Genomic DNA, 13,522 nt, shown 5'->3' on the forward strand with positions numbered 1-13,522 from the left:
GCCCTGGAAATTTGAACATATAGGCATTGGGCTTTTGTCTCTACTCTTGAGAGATGACCGGGTGTTGCCTCATCGTGCCATACGATTTTTTGTCGAGAATCTCAACCATGATGCAATTGTAGTTCGTAAGGTAAATACTTATAGTTTTGCTATGACTTCAGGTTTGAGAACTTTTTTACATCATCTGAAGCCTTACAATTCCTCACAAATATGGCCTCCCTGGTGGCCTACGGGTTAAGTATCGGCGCTGCCACCGTGACAGCCCTCCCATAGCAAAGCAGCCTGAGTTCGCTTCCCGGCCAGGAAGCTAACCCACATATGGCGCAGCAGACCTCTGCTGTTTTGCCCACTCCTCCCATTAGCAGTGTTTTTCAGTGGATCTGCCTGTTCTGTTCCCTACTCTGTCACTGATGAATCCTCTCAATCCTGCACCTCTTGCCTATACCCCAATTCCTCTATGCAAAAATAAATAAAATAAAAATTTTCAATAAAGGAATAATTATTTTTAAAAAGATTCCTCACAAATAAGACACAATGAATATCTTGACATGTGTTGGTTTGAAATCTACCTTCGTTGGTTAAAGGATGATAATAATTCATCCAGCAAATACATGGTGGGAGCATGTTTAGGCACTGTGCTTTTAAATGTAAAGCAGGATATAGCAGATAACAAAGCTTATAGGGCAATGGGAAAGACTATTTTTGAAAATGTAGAGTATTAGAGGTGGGGTGCAGGATGGGCTGACCTATCCTGGTGCATTAGAAAAAGAAACTTAAGAAAATATAGTTAGGTTGAGATTTGAAAATTAAACAAATATATCTATATCGGTTTAATAAAGAAAGGATCAAAGTTTCCTTTGCACAGACTAGGAAGGATGAAGGTAAAGAAAATGTGAACTGTGAATCACTTATCTAAGTCAAATATCAGCTATCTATCTCAGGAATTGTCACCAGATGTCAGGGGTAGGTATTTCCTTGCTTAATCAAGGCAAACCACCATTTAAAGGATTTTAAGTTTTTTATACATATACCATCCCTACTTCTTTTCTAGATGGCAATCTCAGCTGTTGCTGGTATTCTTAAGCAACTAAAAAGAACCCACAAAAAGCTGACTATCAACCCCTATGATATCAGTAAGTACTACCAAATGCACTTAACAGTGTCTCCCAGCTAACTTTAAAAAAGTTTCTTTGAAATATATTAATTACAGTACTTGATGCCAAATACTGGTCTATGGATTTTAATAGAAAGTATGAAATAATTTTATAAAGGGAAAACAGACTTAGTATAATCTAAAAATAGATTGACATATCTGTATAATTTATGTATTTTTTGTACACTCTAAGCAAGCATGTCATCTTATCTCACCAAAGAAGCCATAATACTAGTTAACTATTGATATTTCAAAGATTCAAAATACCATTACCAGTAATACAACAATATTGTGTTTCTCTATGGCCTATAGGTTTAGCGTAAAGGTTAATTTTCTTCAGAGATTTTCTTCTTTCTCTATAATGATGTCACTGTATTTGCATATAACTTTTAATCAGAAAAAATAAAAGTCATGACTTTGTAGAAAAAATTCTTACTCTGTTGGCTGCCAAATTTTTTGTCTTTGATTCCCATGATGCTCAAACAGCTGTCTCTAGTCCCACACCTAACCTTTGGAAGGGGAGTATAACTGTGTACCACTCTCTTTATTTTGGAGCACTATCAAATAGTGTCAATTAAATGTGGGGTATTTCATTATATTCCCTAATTTTGTATTATCCTCACTTGAAATACATGCTAGTTGTTCCAACGTTAAATTAATATTAATTTTTAATATTTAGTAACTTGGAAATAAAGGTGCCAAGTGTGCATATTTTTAAAACATTAGTGTGCATCAAACTGATATGCTGTGTCTTGATATGGAAAGTATAACTGATGCCTAAACTAGTCAGTATTATGGGTTATTTGTAGCAATGCAGAGGAATCCCTTCGTTTTCCTCTTTATCGTCCAGATTTTGTGGGCTGTACTGGCTTTTTTACAGTAAATTTTTTACATAGATATTATTTGCTTAGGTTACAAGTAAAAAATGATAATTTATTTTTCTAATTATAAGTGTGAGAATTAAACTTTTTTCACAAATGTGCCACATTTTTAATTTCTTAGAGGTTTTTAGTCTTTTTGTTATTGAGTTGTAAAGACTTTTAATGTGTTTACATATGCTTTTCAGTAATCATATGTGTAGCTCTTTTTTCTTTATTTTTTCCCCTGTTTGTCTTAATATGGGCTGTGTGTGTGTTTATCAAAAAAAAAAAAAGTAAATTATGTAGCAAGAATAATTTTTTTTTAATTTGGCCCTTCTCAGTTTCTTATTTAAAAACATGTCTCCCTCCCTGATATTATAAGACAATTTTACTAGTAGTTTTCATCATATCTGTATGATTTTTATATTCAAAACCTTTATCCTGGATAACTGAGTACCTAATCATTTTTTTCTAAACACTAGTTTCTGTTCTAAGGAAATCTAGGACTCCTTAGTAAAAAAACCCTTACAATGAAAAAAGAAATCACAAATTACTCTTGTGTTGATATAAATGAATAATGAATAAAAACATGAGAAAGAAGGGAAAATGGTTTTTGTTTGCTTGCTTTGTTTTTACAGTAGAGTAACAGTGTAGAGGGAACGACAAAATAATAAAGTTACCACTTGAGACCTATTATAATAATAATTAGAAATGGGACAATTTAACATGGTGTGCCTCTTAATGGGTGACAGATACAGTATCACTTCTTGGTATTTCTGCTGAAAGTTCATAATCTGAATCTAATAATGAAGAAGAAAGCAGACAAAGCCAGCTTGAGGGACAATAACTGGCCTATACTTTTATTCAGTGATAACCTATACTTTTATACTTTTCCAAGTTATGAAAGACAAAGACTAAAGAGCTGTTCCAGATTTAAGGAGACTAAATAGACATACAACTAAATGCAATATTTGTTTCTGGATTGGATCACAGACCATGAAAAAATGTTTTTGCTTTCATTTAAACTAATTTTTTTTTATTTTCTTTTAAAAGTTTTTTGCTATAAACGATGTTAGTGGAACATTTGACAGAATTTGAATATGATCTGTTTGTGAGATGGTAATATAGTATCTGTTAATTTTTTTATTTTGAGAATTATATTTTGGTTTTGTAAGAATGTTTTTGTTTGGAAGAAGTGTACACTGAAATGTGTGGGGATGAAAGAGTTTTATGTCTGTAATTCACACTCAACCAAGTGTGGATGTGTTAGTGTGTGAAGAGAATGTCAAAATACACGTGGTAGAATGCAAGAATTTGGACCACTTAGGTGAAGACATGGAAACTTTGAGCTCTGTAAGTTTGTAATTCAAACCCTAAACATTTTAACAAAGTCTTTTTAATTTTGGTGAGAGAAATGAAATATAGATCATACTTGACTTTCTCTCCCCAAATAACTATACCAACACAAACAGTTCATGGATAATCCCTTCCTGTGATTTGAAATGCTGATATATATCTACATATATCTACATAAATATAAATAGATCAGTATGCACCTTAAATGAAATTTAAGAATCTTAAAATTGAAAATAATTATTGCATGGGTTTTTTAAAAATTTATCATATGTAATTGTCTTTTCCTTAGGTGGACATCCTAAACCCACCCAAATTCTTGCTGGTGATAGACCTGATAATCATTGGTTGCATTATGATAGTAAAAGTATACCAAGAACTAAAAAAGAATGGGAATCAAGTTGCTTTGTGGAAAAAACTCATTGGGGATACTATATCTGGCCACAGTAAGTTGCAACTTGCCATGCACCTTAGTGTTAAACAGTCTGTCTTTGATAAGATTTGGGATATCATTTTTGTATTTCTGGGGAGGTTCAGAGGCATTTTGAAGTGGCTCTAGATACTTTACCACCAAAGACATACGATGCTTTTCCTCTTTTTTTGTTCTGTCAATGCTGTGCCTCAGTCTTGCCTCTTTCTTTGTTTTTCCATGAAACCCTTAGACTTCCTTAGTCCCATCATAATATGTCTAAGGACATATCCAGCCCAGAGAATTATTTATCTCTCATTGATTCCAATAATTTATCATTAAGAGACAGTGATCTGATAGATTTTTAAGACTGAATCTGTTAGTGATGTACTCATATCCCAAACTTGGCTTCTAATTAGAGTTCATTAAAAGTGCTTTCTATTCAGAAAGCTCTAATATTTTTTCGTATGTATATTACACATATTACAAATACAAACTTTTATTGTAGGAATATGGTTGTTTATGCTGGTGTAGAAGAGCAGCCTAAGCTTGGCAGAAGCAGGGAAGATTTGACAGAGGTAAGAAAGAATTCTATTTTCACTGTGTCTAAACACCCTGGTTCATATTCATTTTGGGGCACTAATTTATTTCAAACTCAGTTTGGGTTTGACTTCCTCCCACACCAGTTCATTTATTTCATTGTAGTGCTGGGTTAAATATTGGTAATTGTACACACACACACACACACCCCATTCTAGAGGGCCAGTTGGCATGAGTCTTTTGTATCTAATGCTACGCCACTTAGTACTCATTTGGATACTGCTTTATGTAGTTATCTTGTTTTTTATATTATCAGTTCTGTCTGCTAATAATCCCTGAAGGCAAAAATAACGACTTCTAGTTTTTTTATTGCATATAAATGATGGGTACTCACTAAGTAAACATTTATAATTTTAAGTTCAAACTCCTAAGTCTTCATAGAACTTAATTCTTTTTTCATTTTGAAAGTTAAGACCTTTCAAGTTTTTGTTTTCCCAATTAAGTTAATGGTATTATAGCTTTTATTTTCCTAATTCTGAATAAAGTTTAACCTTTTAATTTCTGGTGTTTTATAAATAAGGAAATGATTTACTGGAATTGGCTTACAATTCATGAGATTTTCCGGAATTCCACACAAGATGGCACAATAACATTGCTTCATTTCTCAAGCAGAACATTTGTTAGTCTTCATTTGCAGTTTAAGAAATGAAATCCAAATTTGAAGATCTGAAGAGAAACCTTTAGTTATTTCTTACATTTTAACTTAGGATATATTTTGCTTCTAGAAAATCTTCTATGAGAACTAGAAACTCATTAGGAAAAAATCACAGCATGCTCTTGAGTGTCCGAATAGTACAGTTGAATCAACTTTTCAGCATTATGTTTTCGAACAGTTTTTAAAACCCTTAATGTTTTTCTTTTTTTTTTAACTTTATAGGCAGAACAGATTATATTTGATCATTTTTCTGATCCTAAGTTTGTTGAACAGTTAATTACTTTTCTATCTTTAGAAGACAGAAAAGGAAAAGATAAATTTAACCCTCGTCGTTTTTGCCTCTTTAAGGTAACTATGCTATTTATATTTCTTCTTCATAAAACTTAGTGACCGTTGTTTTGTAGGCTTATGTTCACAATTTTTTTTTTAAAGATTTTATTTATTTTTATACAAGAGCTGAGGTACAGGCCAGAGGCACGTGAGGGTGAGAGGATTCACCAGAGACAGAGCGGGGAGCAGAACAGGCAGATGAACCGAAAGCACTGATGAGGGGATGAGCAGGCAAGACTGGAGAGGTCTGCCCCACCATGTGGGACTCTGGCTGGCTGGGAATCGAACCGGCGCTGCAAAGGCTGCAGACAGTGTCACAGCGCTGCGCTCAACCCGCTGAGCCACCAGGGAGGCCCTATGTTCACAAATTTTAAAGTATCAGAGATTGATATTAGCCATCTGTTATCTTCACCTCAGATGGCTCCAGAAGTTACACCAATCATATTGATCATGACTTAACATCCAGGCTCTTAAAAAAATCAACCACAAAACTCTAGGCATTTTGATTCTCATTTGATTGTTTTTGAGGTGCGATATCTTTAAGGTCAGAGAATATTTTGATTATATTTTGATTTTGATTATATATTGATTATATTTTTAATGTAATACATGTCAGTATTCCTGCCATCTTAGCTCATATATTGTTAAAATGGTTAAGTTCTAAAGGGAAGAACATTTGAGAATTTTTTAAACATAGTAATAATGTAATAAACAAATATAAGCATATTATAATAGTAGTTCAATTCTGAGTACTGTAAAACTTTGGTTTTTTTATATAGGGTATTTTCAGAAATTTTGATGATGCCTTTCTGCCAGTTCTGCGGCCCCATTTAGAACGTTTGGTTGCTGATTCACATGAAAGTACCCAGCGATGTGTTGCAGAAATTATAGCTGGTTTAATCAGAGGTTCTAAGCATTGGACATTTGAAAAGGTGAGGTACTTATAAGCACATACCCTGTTAAAGTTAAATTATCCATTTATATGTAGCAATTCTTAGCACTGTAGATGATTGATATTTAAGTTGTGAAATGTTAATTCTGTATAACTTTTGAGTATAGGCCACAAACTTAGTGGCCTAAAGGGAACATTCATTGTTTTTTAAATTTTGAAATATTTGTCAGCAATAGGGAAAAAAAATCAGGATATGTCATGTAAAGGAAGATTTCAGTTTCTCTTGAAAAATACTTGGTCTTATAGACAGTTGGCTTTGACAACTTTTTTTTTTTTTTAAGTGTCCCTCTTTTTAATTGTAAGATTTATTATTATTTTTTTTTTTGCTTACCTCCCGTAAAGTTAGTTTCTTTGCAAAATGCACCAGACTGAAAATAACCTGGTAAAATACCTAACTATAAGGTAGGCTGCCATTTCCTCAGAGAAAAGACACAAACACTGTTTTTAGCCGACTTAATTACATATACTTTTAGAGGAACACGGACACATTTTAACATAATTTATTAATATTCACATCTTTCTGTATAAAAATATTTGTTAATTTGTAATATTGCCCTTTTTCTTGCTCACATACTATACAATTTCATTTAAACATGTCATATATAATCCTTGTCATCCTATTTCTGTCATTTTGAGTTACCACTTCCAGCGCATATCTCCTTTCCTTATAAGTTGTTTAAGATAATAGTTTTTTTTGTTTGGTTCTTATTTTTAATCTACCACTGGAAATTTTATCCCAAGCCCTCCCTCCTCATTTGTCCTATTTAGGTCTTTTTCACTAAAGTGCAGTCCAAGGACCTGCAGCATGGGCATCACTTGGGAGCTTGTTAGAAAAGTAGGATCTCAGTTCCCACCCTGATCTAATGAATCAGAATCTGCATTTTATCAAGATCGCAAGGTGATTTGTATTCTCATTAAAATGTGAGAAGCATCTATACACATATGTTGGCAGTTTCTGTATAACAACACTTTTTAAAGGCTATTTATAGTAAGCTACGGCTTGGAATTTGAAGATTATAACTCAGGGTTATTACTAAATTGTATGAAAATTTCATTGCCTCATATTTTAGGATTCAATCAAGTGACCTCAGTGAGCATGCAAAGCTTAAAATTGATTGGGGTTTATTTCAGTTAGTATAGTCTACTATGTTATTAAAAATATTTTAAAGAGAACTTTTCAGTATATGAGATTTTATAAGGAACATATAAGGTGTTGCCTCTTTTTAAAATATAACTTATTTGGGAAAATATATTCACTATATACCTGGGTATGTATGATGCTAACATAGTGAAGTTACTTTCTTGAATTATTTGAGTGTTCTAAGAAATAATTTAAATGAAGTATCTGTTTGTATGTATATGTTACCAAGAAAAGATGGCTGAAGAAAAATGTTCTGAGTGTCATTCTTTTCCCATATATTTTGTTTTGAGTAGGTGGAGAAGCTTTGGGAGCTTCTGTGCCCTCTGCTTAGAACAGCATTGTCCAACATTACAGTAGAAACATATAATGACTGGGGAACGTGTATAGCAACATCCTGTGTAAGTTCTATCTTTTTTGTCTCTGACCTGTTCATACTTTTTATACCCTGCCTCATGTGTGGGATCTTATTATACCTCTTATATCTTGAAATTTATTTATAATTTACTCATCTTCGATGATTGGAGATGGTTTTGTTTAGTCTTTCAAATAAGCTTTGTGTGGTAATTGAGCAGTTACATCTTACATGCCATGGTAATGTATCTTTAGATTGAATATCATGTCAAATCATATTTCTGGAAATGTAACTTATGTGTAGTAAAAGCCAGATGATAAGTTATAGTTATCATTTTTGCTACTAATATGTCCCTATCTTATATACTTTAAAGACAATCCATTGACGTAACAACCATTTTCTTATTGTTAGTTTCTAACATGAACTGTGATAATATATTTGAATTTGTTTTTTCTATGAGTTTCAGTTTGGCTTTATTTAAAATATTTCTAAAGCAATACAGCCTGTCTTATTCAAAACACTGTTCCAATTGTTAATTTGTATTTTCAACACAGGAAAGCAGAGATCCCCGAAAACTTCATTGGCTTTTTGAACTGCTATTGGAATCACCACTGAGTGGTGAAGGAGGATCCTTTGTAGATGCATGGTAAATAAAAAGAAAACTTACAAGGTTAACAAAAAGTTTTCTGTTAACTGATACATAAATGAAAGTGAACTGTCTATACTCCTGAAGACTAGATAATATAACTACTTTCTTCTAGGAGATGATGACATCCAAAGCTAGATCATATGTGATACTAAGTAGAATTATTTATACTTGAACAAATTGAGGATTTGGGAACAAGTAGGAAGAATAGAGGCAACCTGGACAGTCCAAACATAAGTTAGATTCATTCTTCTTTGCTGTCAGATATTTCACAGGGCTGCTTTTTGTACTACACCAATACTGACTTCACTTTTTCCATCTTTCCTATAAGGAAAGAAGAGAGTAATCATTTTAAGGGAAACTGGGGAAAATTGGTAGATACGGAAAGATAAGCTGTATAATCCTATTAACAAGAACACCATTATTATTGTTTGTAAGGAAACTTCTGGAGCTTAGAGAGTAATGCAATGAGTATTTTAAAGTCAGTATTTCTTTTTGATTGTGTAATAGTGGAGATGAAATGAGAGTACAGGGGAAATGATGTAGGAGAAATAATAAAATTTCATAAAATTACTATTTGAGTTGTCAATTACATTATTTATTAGGTGAGAAAAAAACTTAAGTGAAATACATAGGCATCATTAATCTCTGTTGTCAGTGTGTAAAAGCAAAGAGAGGCTCTAACGTAGTATCTGTGCTTTAATTTTAGCCGACTCTATGTATTGCAAGGTGGCCTTGCCCAGCAAGAATGGAGAGTGCCTGAGCTATTGCACAGACTGCTGAAGTACCTGGAGCCCAAACTCACCCAGGTTTACAAAAATGTCAGGGAAAGAATAGGGAGGTAAGTATTATTTCCTCTATGTTATAGTATATACCTCTTAAGTTGTATTAAATTTTAATATCTAATAATACACATCAGTTATGTTGCCGTTAAGTTTCAAGGTGTCTTCTTCCTTAAATTATGTTTCATATTAGATAAGAGGCACTGAATGTAAAATAGCATGGCAGTTTGTTCACAGGCCAGAACTGAACAGTTGCCATATCCCACTTTTTTTTTTTTTTTTTTTAATAGAGGCATGTTTATTTATTTATTTATTATATTTGTTTGTTTTGTTTATACATGCACTGGGTACAGTCAGAAGCGCGGGAGGGTGAGAGAATTCACCAGAGCCAGAGTGGGGAGCAGAGCAGGCAGAAGGACTGAAGTACACTGCTGAGGGGAGCAGCGGGTGGCAGGAGAGGTCTGCGCACCATGTGGGATCCTCCTCCGGTGGCCGGGGAGCAGCCGGGGATCGAACCGGCGCCGCAGAGGCCGCAGGCAGCTTCGCAACCCAGCGCTCAACCGCTGCGCCACCGGGGAGGCCCTGCCATATCCCACTTTGTAGTACCTAAGATTTTTAGGTCAGACATAAGACACTTTCTACAAAATGTATCATGGGAGGACCTCCCTGGTGGCAAAGGTGTTAAGTCTTGGCACTATGAAGCAATCCACAGCCACTGCAGCATGAGTTCCATCCCCAGCCTGGGAGCTAACCCACATGGTGCAGCAGACCACCCCTGTCTTGCCTGCTGTTCCCCTCAGCAGTGTATTTCAGTGGATCCACCTGTTCTGCTCCCTACCCTGTCTCTGAATCTTCTCACCCTCCCATACCTCTGACCTACACCCCAGCTCTTATATGCATAAATAAATAAATCTTTAAAAAAGAAAATATCACAGGAAATTTTTATTTGGCTGGGACTTAACTTTTAAACCACAGGTTTTTTGAATAATAAGAAAATCTCCTCATACTACATATATTTTACATTACAGTGTGCTGACCTACATATTCATGATAGATGTTTCTTTGCCAAACACTGCACCAACAACATCCCCTCGTGTCCCTGAGTTTACTGCTCGAATTCTGGAAAAATTAAAACCCCTCATGGATGTGGATGAAGAAATTCAAAACCATGTTATGGAAGAAAATGGAATTGGTGAAGAAGATGAACGAACTCAGGGCATTAAACTCTTAAAAACTAGTGAGTGGCTAAAATTAGTAGAAACTTGCTTAAAAACATTTATATTATCCTATTACTTTTTTGGTGGCAAAATGTGCATTACATAACATTTACATTTCAGTGGCATTAAATACATTTACATTGTTGTGCAACCATCACCATTGCCGATCTTTTCATTTTGCAAAACTGAAACTGTATGCATTAAATAATAACTCCCTTCTCCCAGCCCCTGGAAACCACCATTCTCTTTTCTCTTATGAATTTACCAGTTCTAGGTACCTCATATAAGTTGACTCATACAATATTTGTCTATATCTAGCTCTTTTTAATTTACATAGTGGTTTCAATATTTGCCCATGCATCTGTTGAACTTTTAAGTTGCTTACACCTTTTGATTATTGTGAATGATATTGCAATGATCATTAATATAGAAGAATCTGTTTGAGTCCTTGCTTTCTATTATTTTTGGATGGTAAAGGTGGATTTGCTAAAGTATATGGTAATTATATATTTAACTTTTGAACAACTACTTCCATAATAGCTATAGTATTTTCCATCCAACTAGCAGAGCTGAAGTGTTCAAATTTTTCCCATTCTTGACAACACTTTTTCTGTGTTTTTATGGCTGTAGCTATTCTAATGGGTGTGAAGAACTTTCTTGAGCTAGGTTGATTTGTTGTTGAGTTGTAGTTCCTTATATTTTCTAGCTCAGTACCTTATCTGATTTATGATTTGCAAATACTTTTTCCCATTCTGCATTTTCACTTTCTTGATAGTGTCCTTTTAGGCACAAAAGTTTTTCTGTATGTAGTATAAGATAAGGTTCCAGCTTTATTCTTTGCTTCTGCATATCCAGTTTCCCAGCATCATTTGTTGAAAAGACTGACATTCAATGAATAGCTTTGGCATTGGCATGTTGAAAATTATTGCCCATATTTGTGAAGGCTTATATATCTGTGCTTCTGTCAGTACCACACCATTTTGATTATTATACTTTGTAGTAAGTTTTTAAATGTGGAAGTATGGTTCCTCCAACTCTGTGTGTGTGTGTGTGTTTTCAAAATTGTTGGTTATTGGGGATATTCTATTGTTTTTAATATCTAGATAATTTTCTAGATTTGACCAACTTTGTCATCTTTTTTTTCCTCATTATGCTTATTGAAGGCTGGTTTTAATTGGTATTTGGTGTAGATATTTGGTAGACTTAGTAATGTGTTAATTCATTCTTTCTTGAGAGTGACTTCAGTACCCTAGATTGATACATACTCTTTTCAATAGTTCCTATCATACTGCTGATCAGTCGGTGCCTAATACGTGAAGTTAAATAGATGATCTCTTTTTTTAACATTAAGTAACTATCAAAGTGGCTCACTGACATTAGCATTACAGTATTATTCTACTGTGTGGTCTAACTGTATGGCAAAAGTCTGATTTTCTTCATGTTTGTTCCCAAATAGTATTGAAGTGGTTGATGGCAAGTGCAGGAAGGTCCTTCTCTACAGCAGTCACAGAACAACTTCAGCTTCTACCTTTGTTTTTTAAGGTAAGGTTATGACTGAAATTAAAAATGCACCCTTTCTGAGCCTCCCTGGTGGCAGAGGGGTTAAAGTCTCAGTGCTATCAAGCTATCACCAGCCTTTGCAGCAGGAGTTCGATCCCAGCCAGGGAGCTGACCCACATGGTGCAGCAGACCTCTCCTGTCTCACCCTCTGCTCCTCTCAGTAGTGTATTTCAGTCAGTCTGCCTGTTCTGTTCCCCACTCTGTCTCTGGTGAATCCTCTCACCCCCTATACCTCTGGTCTGTACACAAGTTCTTGTATGCATAAATAATTAAATCTTTTTAAAAAATGGTATAGACTGGCCATAGGAAATTATTGGGTAGATAGTGACTTAATATTCATTGAAATAATCTTTTTACTATTAGATAAGATTTTTTTTAAAGATTTGTTTGTTTGTTTGTTTGTTTGTTTGTTTATATATACAAGCACTGGGTACAGTCAGAAGCGTGGGAGGGTGAGAGAATTCACCAGAGCTAGAGTGGGGAGCAGAACAGGCAGAAGGACTAAAGTACACTGCTGAGGGGAGCAGCAGGCGGCAGGAGAGGTCTGCACACCATGTGGGACCCTCCGGGACCCTCCTCCGGTGGCCGGGGAGCAGCCAGGGATCAAACCAGCGCTGCAGAGGCTGCGGGCAGCTTTGCAACCCAGCGCTCAAGCTCAACTGCTGCACCACCGGGGAGGCCTTAGATAAGATCTTGATAGATAGATGAGAAGTTTGCCAACAACACTGTATCACTAATAGCCAATGACAATTTAGGAAAATACTCATAGCTAATAGGGAAAAAAAAAACCTGAAAATTTCAAATATTACTATTTCTGAGTTTCTTATTCAATATATAATAAACTAAAGATCAAAATGTTCATCATCACAAAATGTATATGTTAAATATGTCTGGGATTTGCTGCAGATAATTTAGCTGAGGAGGGGGGAGTCAAGTAAATATGTGGTAGCCTTCAACTAATGATGCTTTTGCATACTTATAGGCAGTTATTTTTCATTTCATGACTTTGGTTTATTTTTTTATCTAGATTGCCCCCGTGGAAAATGACAATAGCTATGATGAACTGAAAAGAGATGCAAAGTTATGTTTATCATTAATGTCTCAGGGGTTGCTTTACCCTCATCAAGTGCCTTTGGTACTTCAGGTGCTAAAACAGGTAAGCGTGTATAGCTAAAATATTTACATTTTTTGGTTAGAATTTTAGTTTACCTTTATAAGAATTTCACAATATCGACTAATATATACAACACCTGATACTTACTTTCAATCTGACTTTTCTTTCATTCTAAGAGAAGTCATACTAAAGACACATTTTCAGTTCTCTACATGACTCTGCCACCAACTTCTGTGATCTTGATCAAGTCACTCAATTCCCAAACTTTGTTATATATGCAGAAAGAGCTAACTAATGAAGCACCTTGGATATAAAGTGTTTATGAGAGAAAAGATGGTCCTTCCCTTTTACCTTTTACCATTTTCCCTTTACTTTTTTTTTTTTGTGTGTGTGTGTGT

The 13,522-nt window shown here is 34.7% G+C and overlaps 1 protein-coding gene across 2 annotated transcripts in view; it reads left to right on the forward strand.

Annotated features, from left to right (window-relative positions):
• Positions 1–13,522, forward strand: part of PSME4 (proteasome activator subunit 4) — an 82,153-nt gene that overhangs the window by 62,130 nt on the left and 6,501 nt on the right. For both annotated transcript variants that reach the window (XM_037528071.2, XM_054701993.1), the window contains exons 31-42: positions 1–130; positions 1,052–1,133; positions 3,659–3,812; positions 4,284–4,353; positions 5,253–5,378; positions 6,140–6,292; positions 7,747–7,851; positions 8,360–8,451; positions 9,161–9,292; positions 10,262–10,470; positions 11,907–11,992; positions 13,038–13,166. In XM_037528071.2, coding sequence (XP_037383968.1) covers positions 1–130; positions 1,052–1,133; positions 3,659–3,812; positions 4,284–4,353; positions 5,253–5,378; positions 6,140–6,292; positions 7,747–7,851; positions 8,360–8,451; positions 9,161–9,292; positions 10,262–10,470; positions 11,907–11,992; positions 13,038–13,166 — 1,468 coding nt within the window. The remainder of the gene's footprint in view (positions 131–1,051; positions 1,134–3,658; positions 3,813–4,283; positions 4,354–5,252; positions 5,379–6,139; positions 6,293–7,746; positions 7,852–8,359; positions 8,452–9,160; positions 9,293–10,261; positions 10,471–11,906; positions 11,993–13,037; positions 13,167–13,522) is intronic.

This window comes from Talpa occidentalis, unplaced genomic scaffold, assembly GCF_014898055.3.
Source record: "Talpa occidentalis isolate TD23 unplaced genomic scaffold, MPIMG_talOcc4v2.1 talOcc4.5, whole genome shotgun sequence".
NCBI lineage: Eukaryota > Metazoa > Chordata > Mammalia > Eulipotyphla > Talpidae > Talpa > Talpa occidentalis.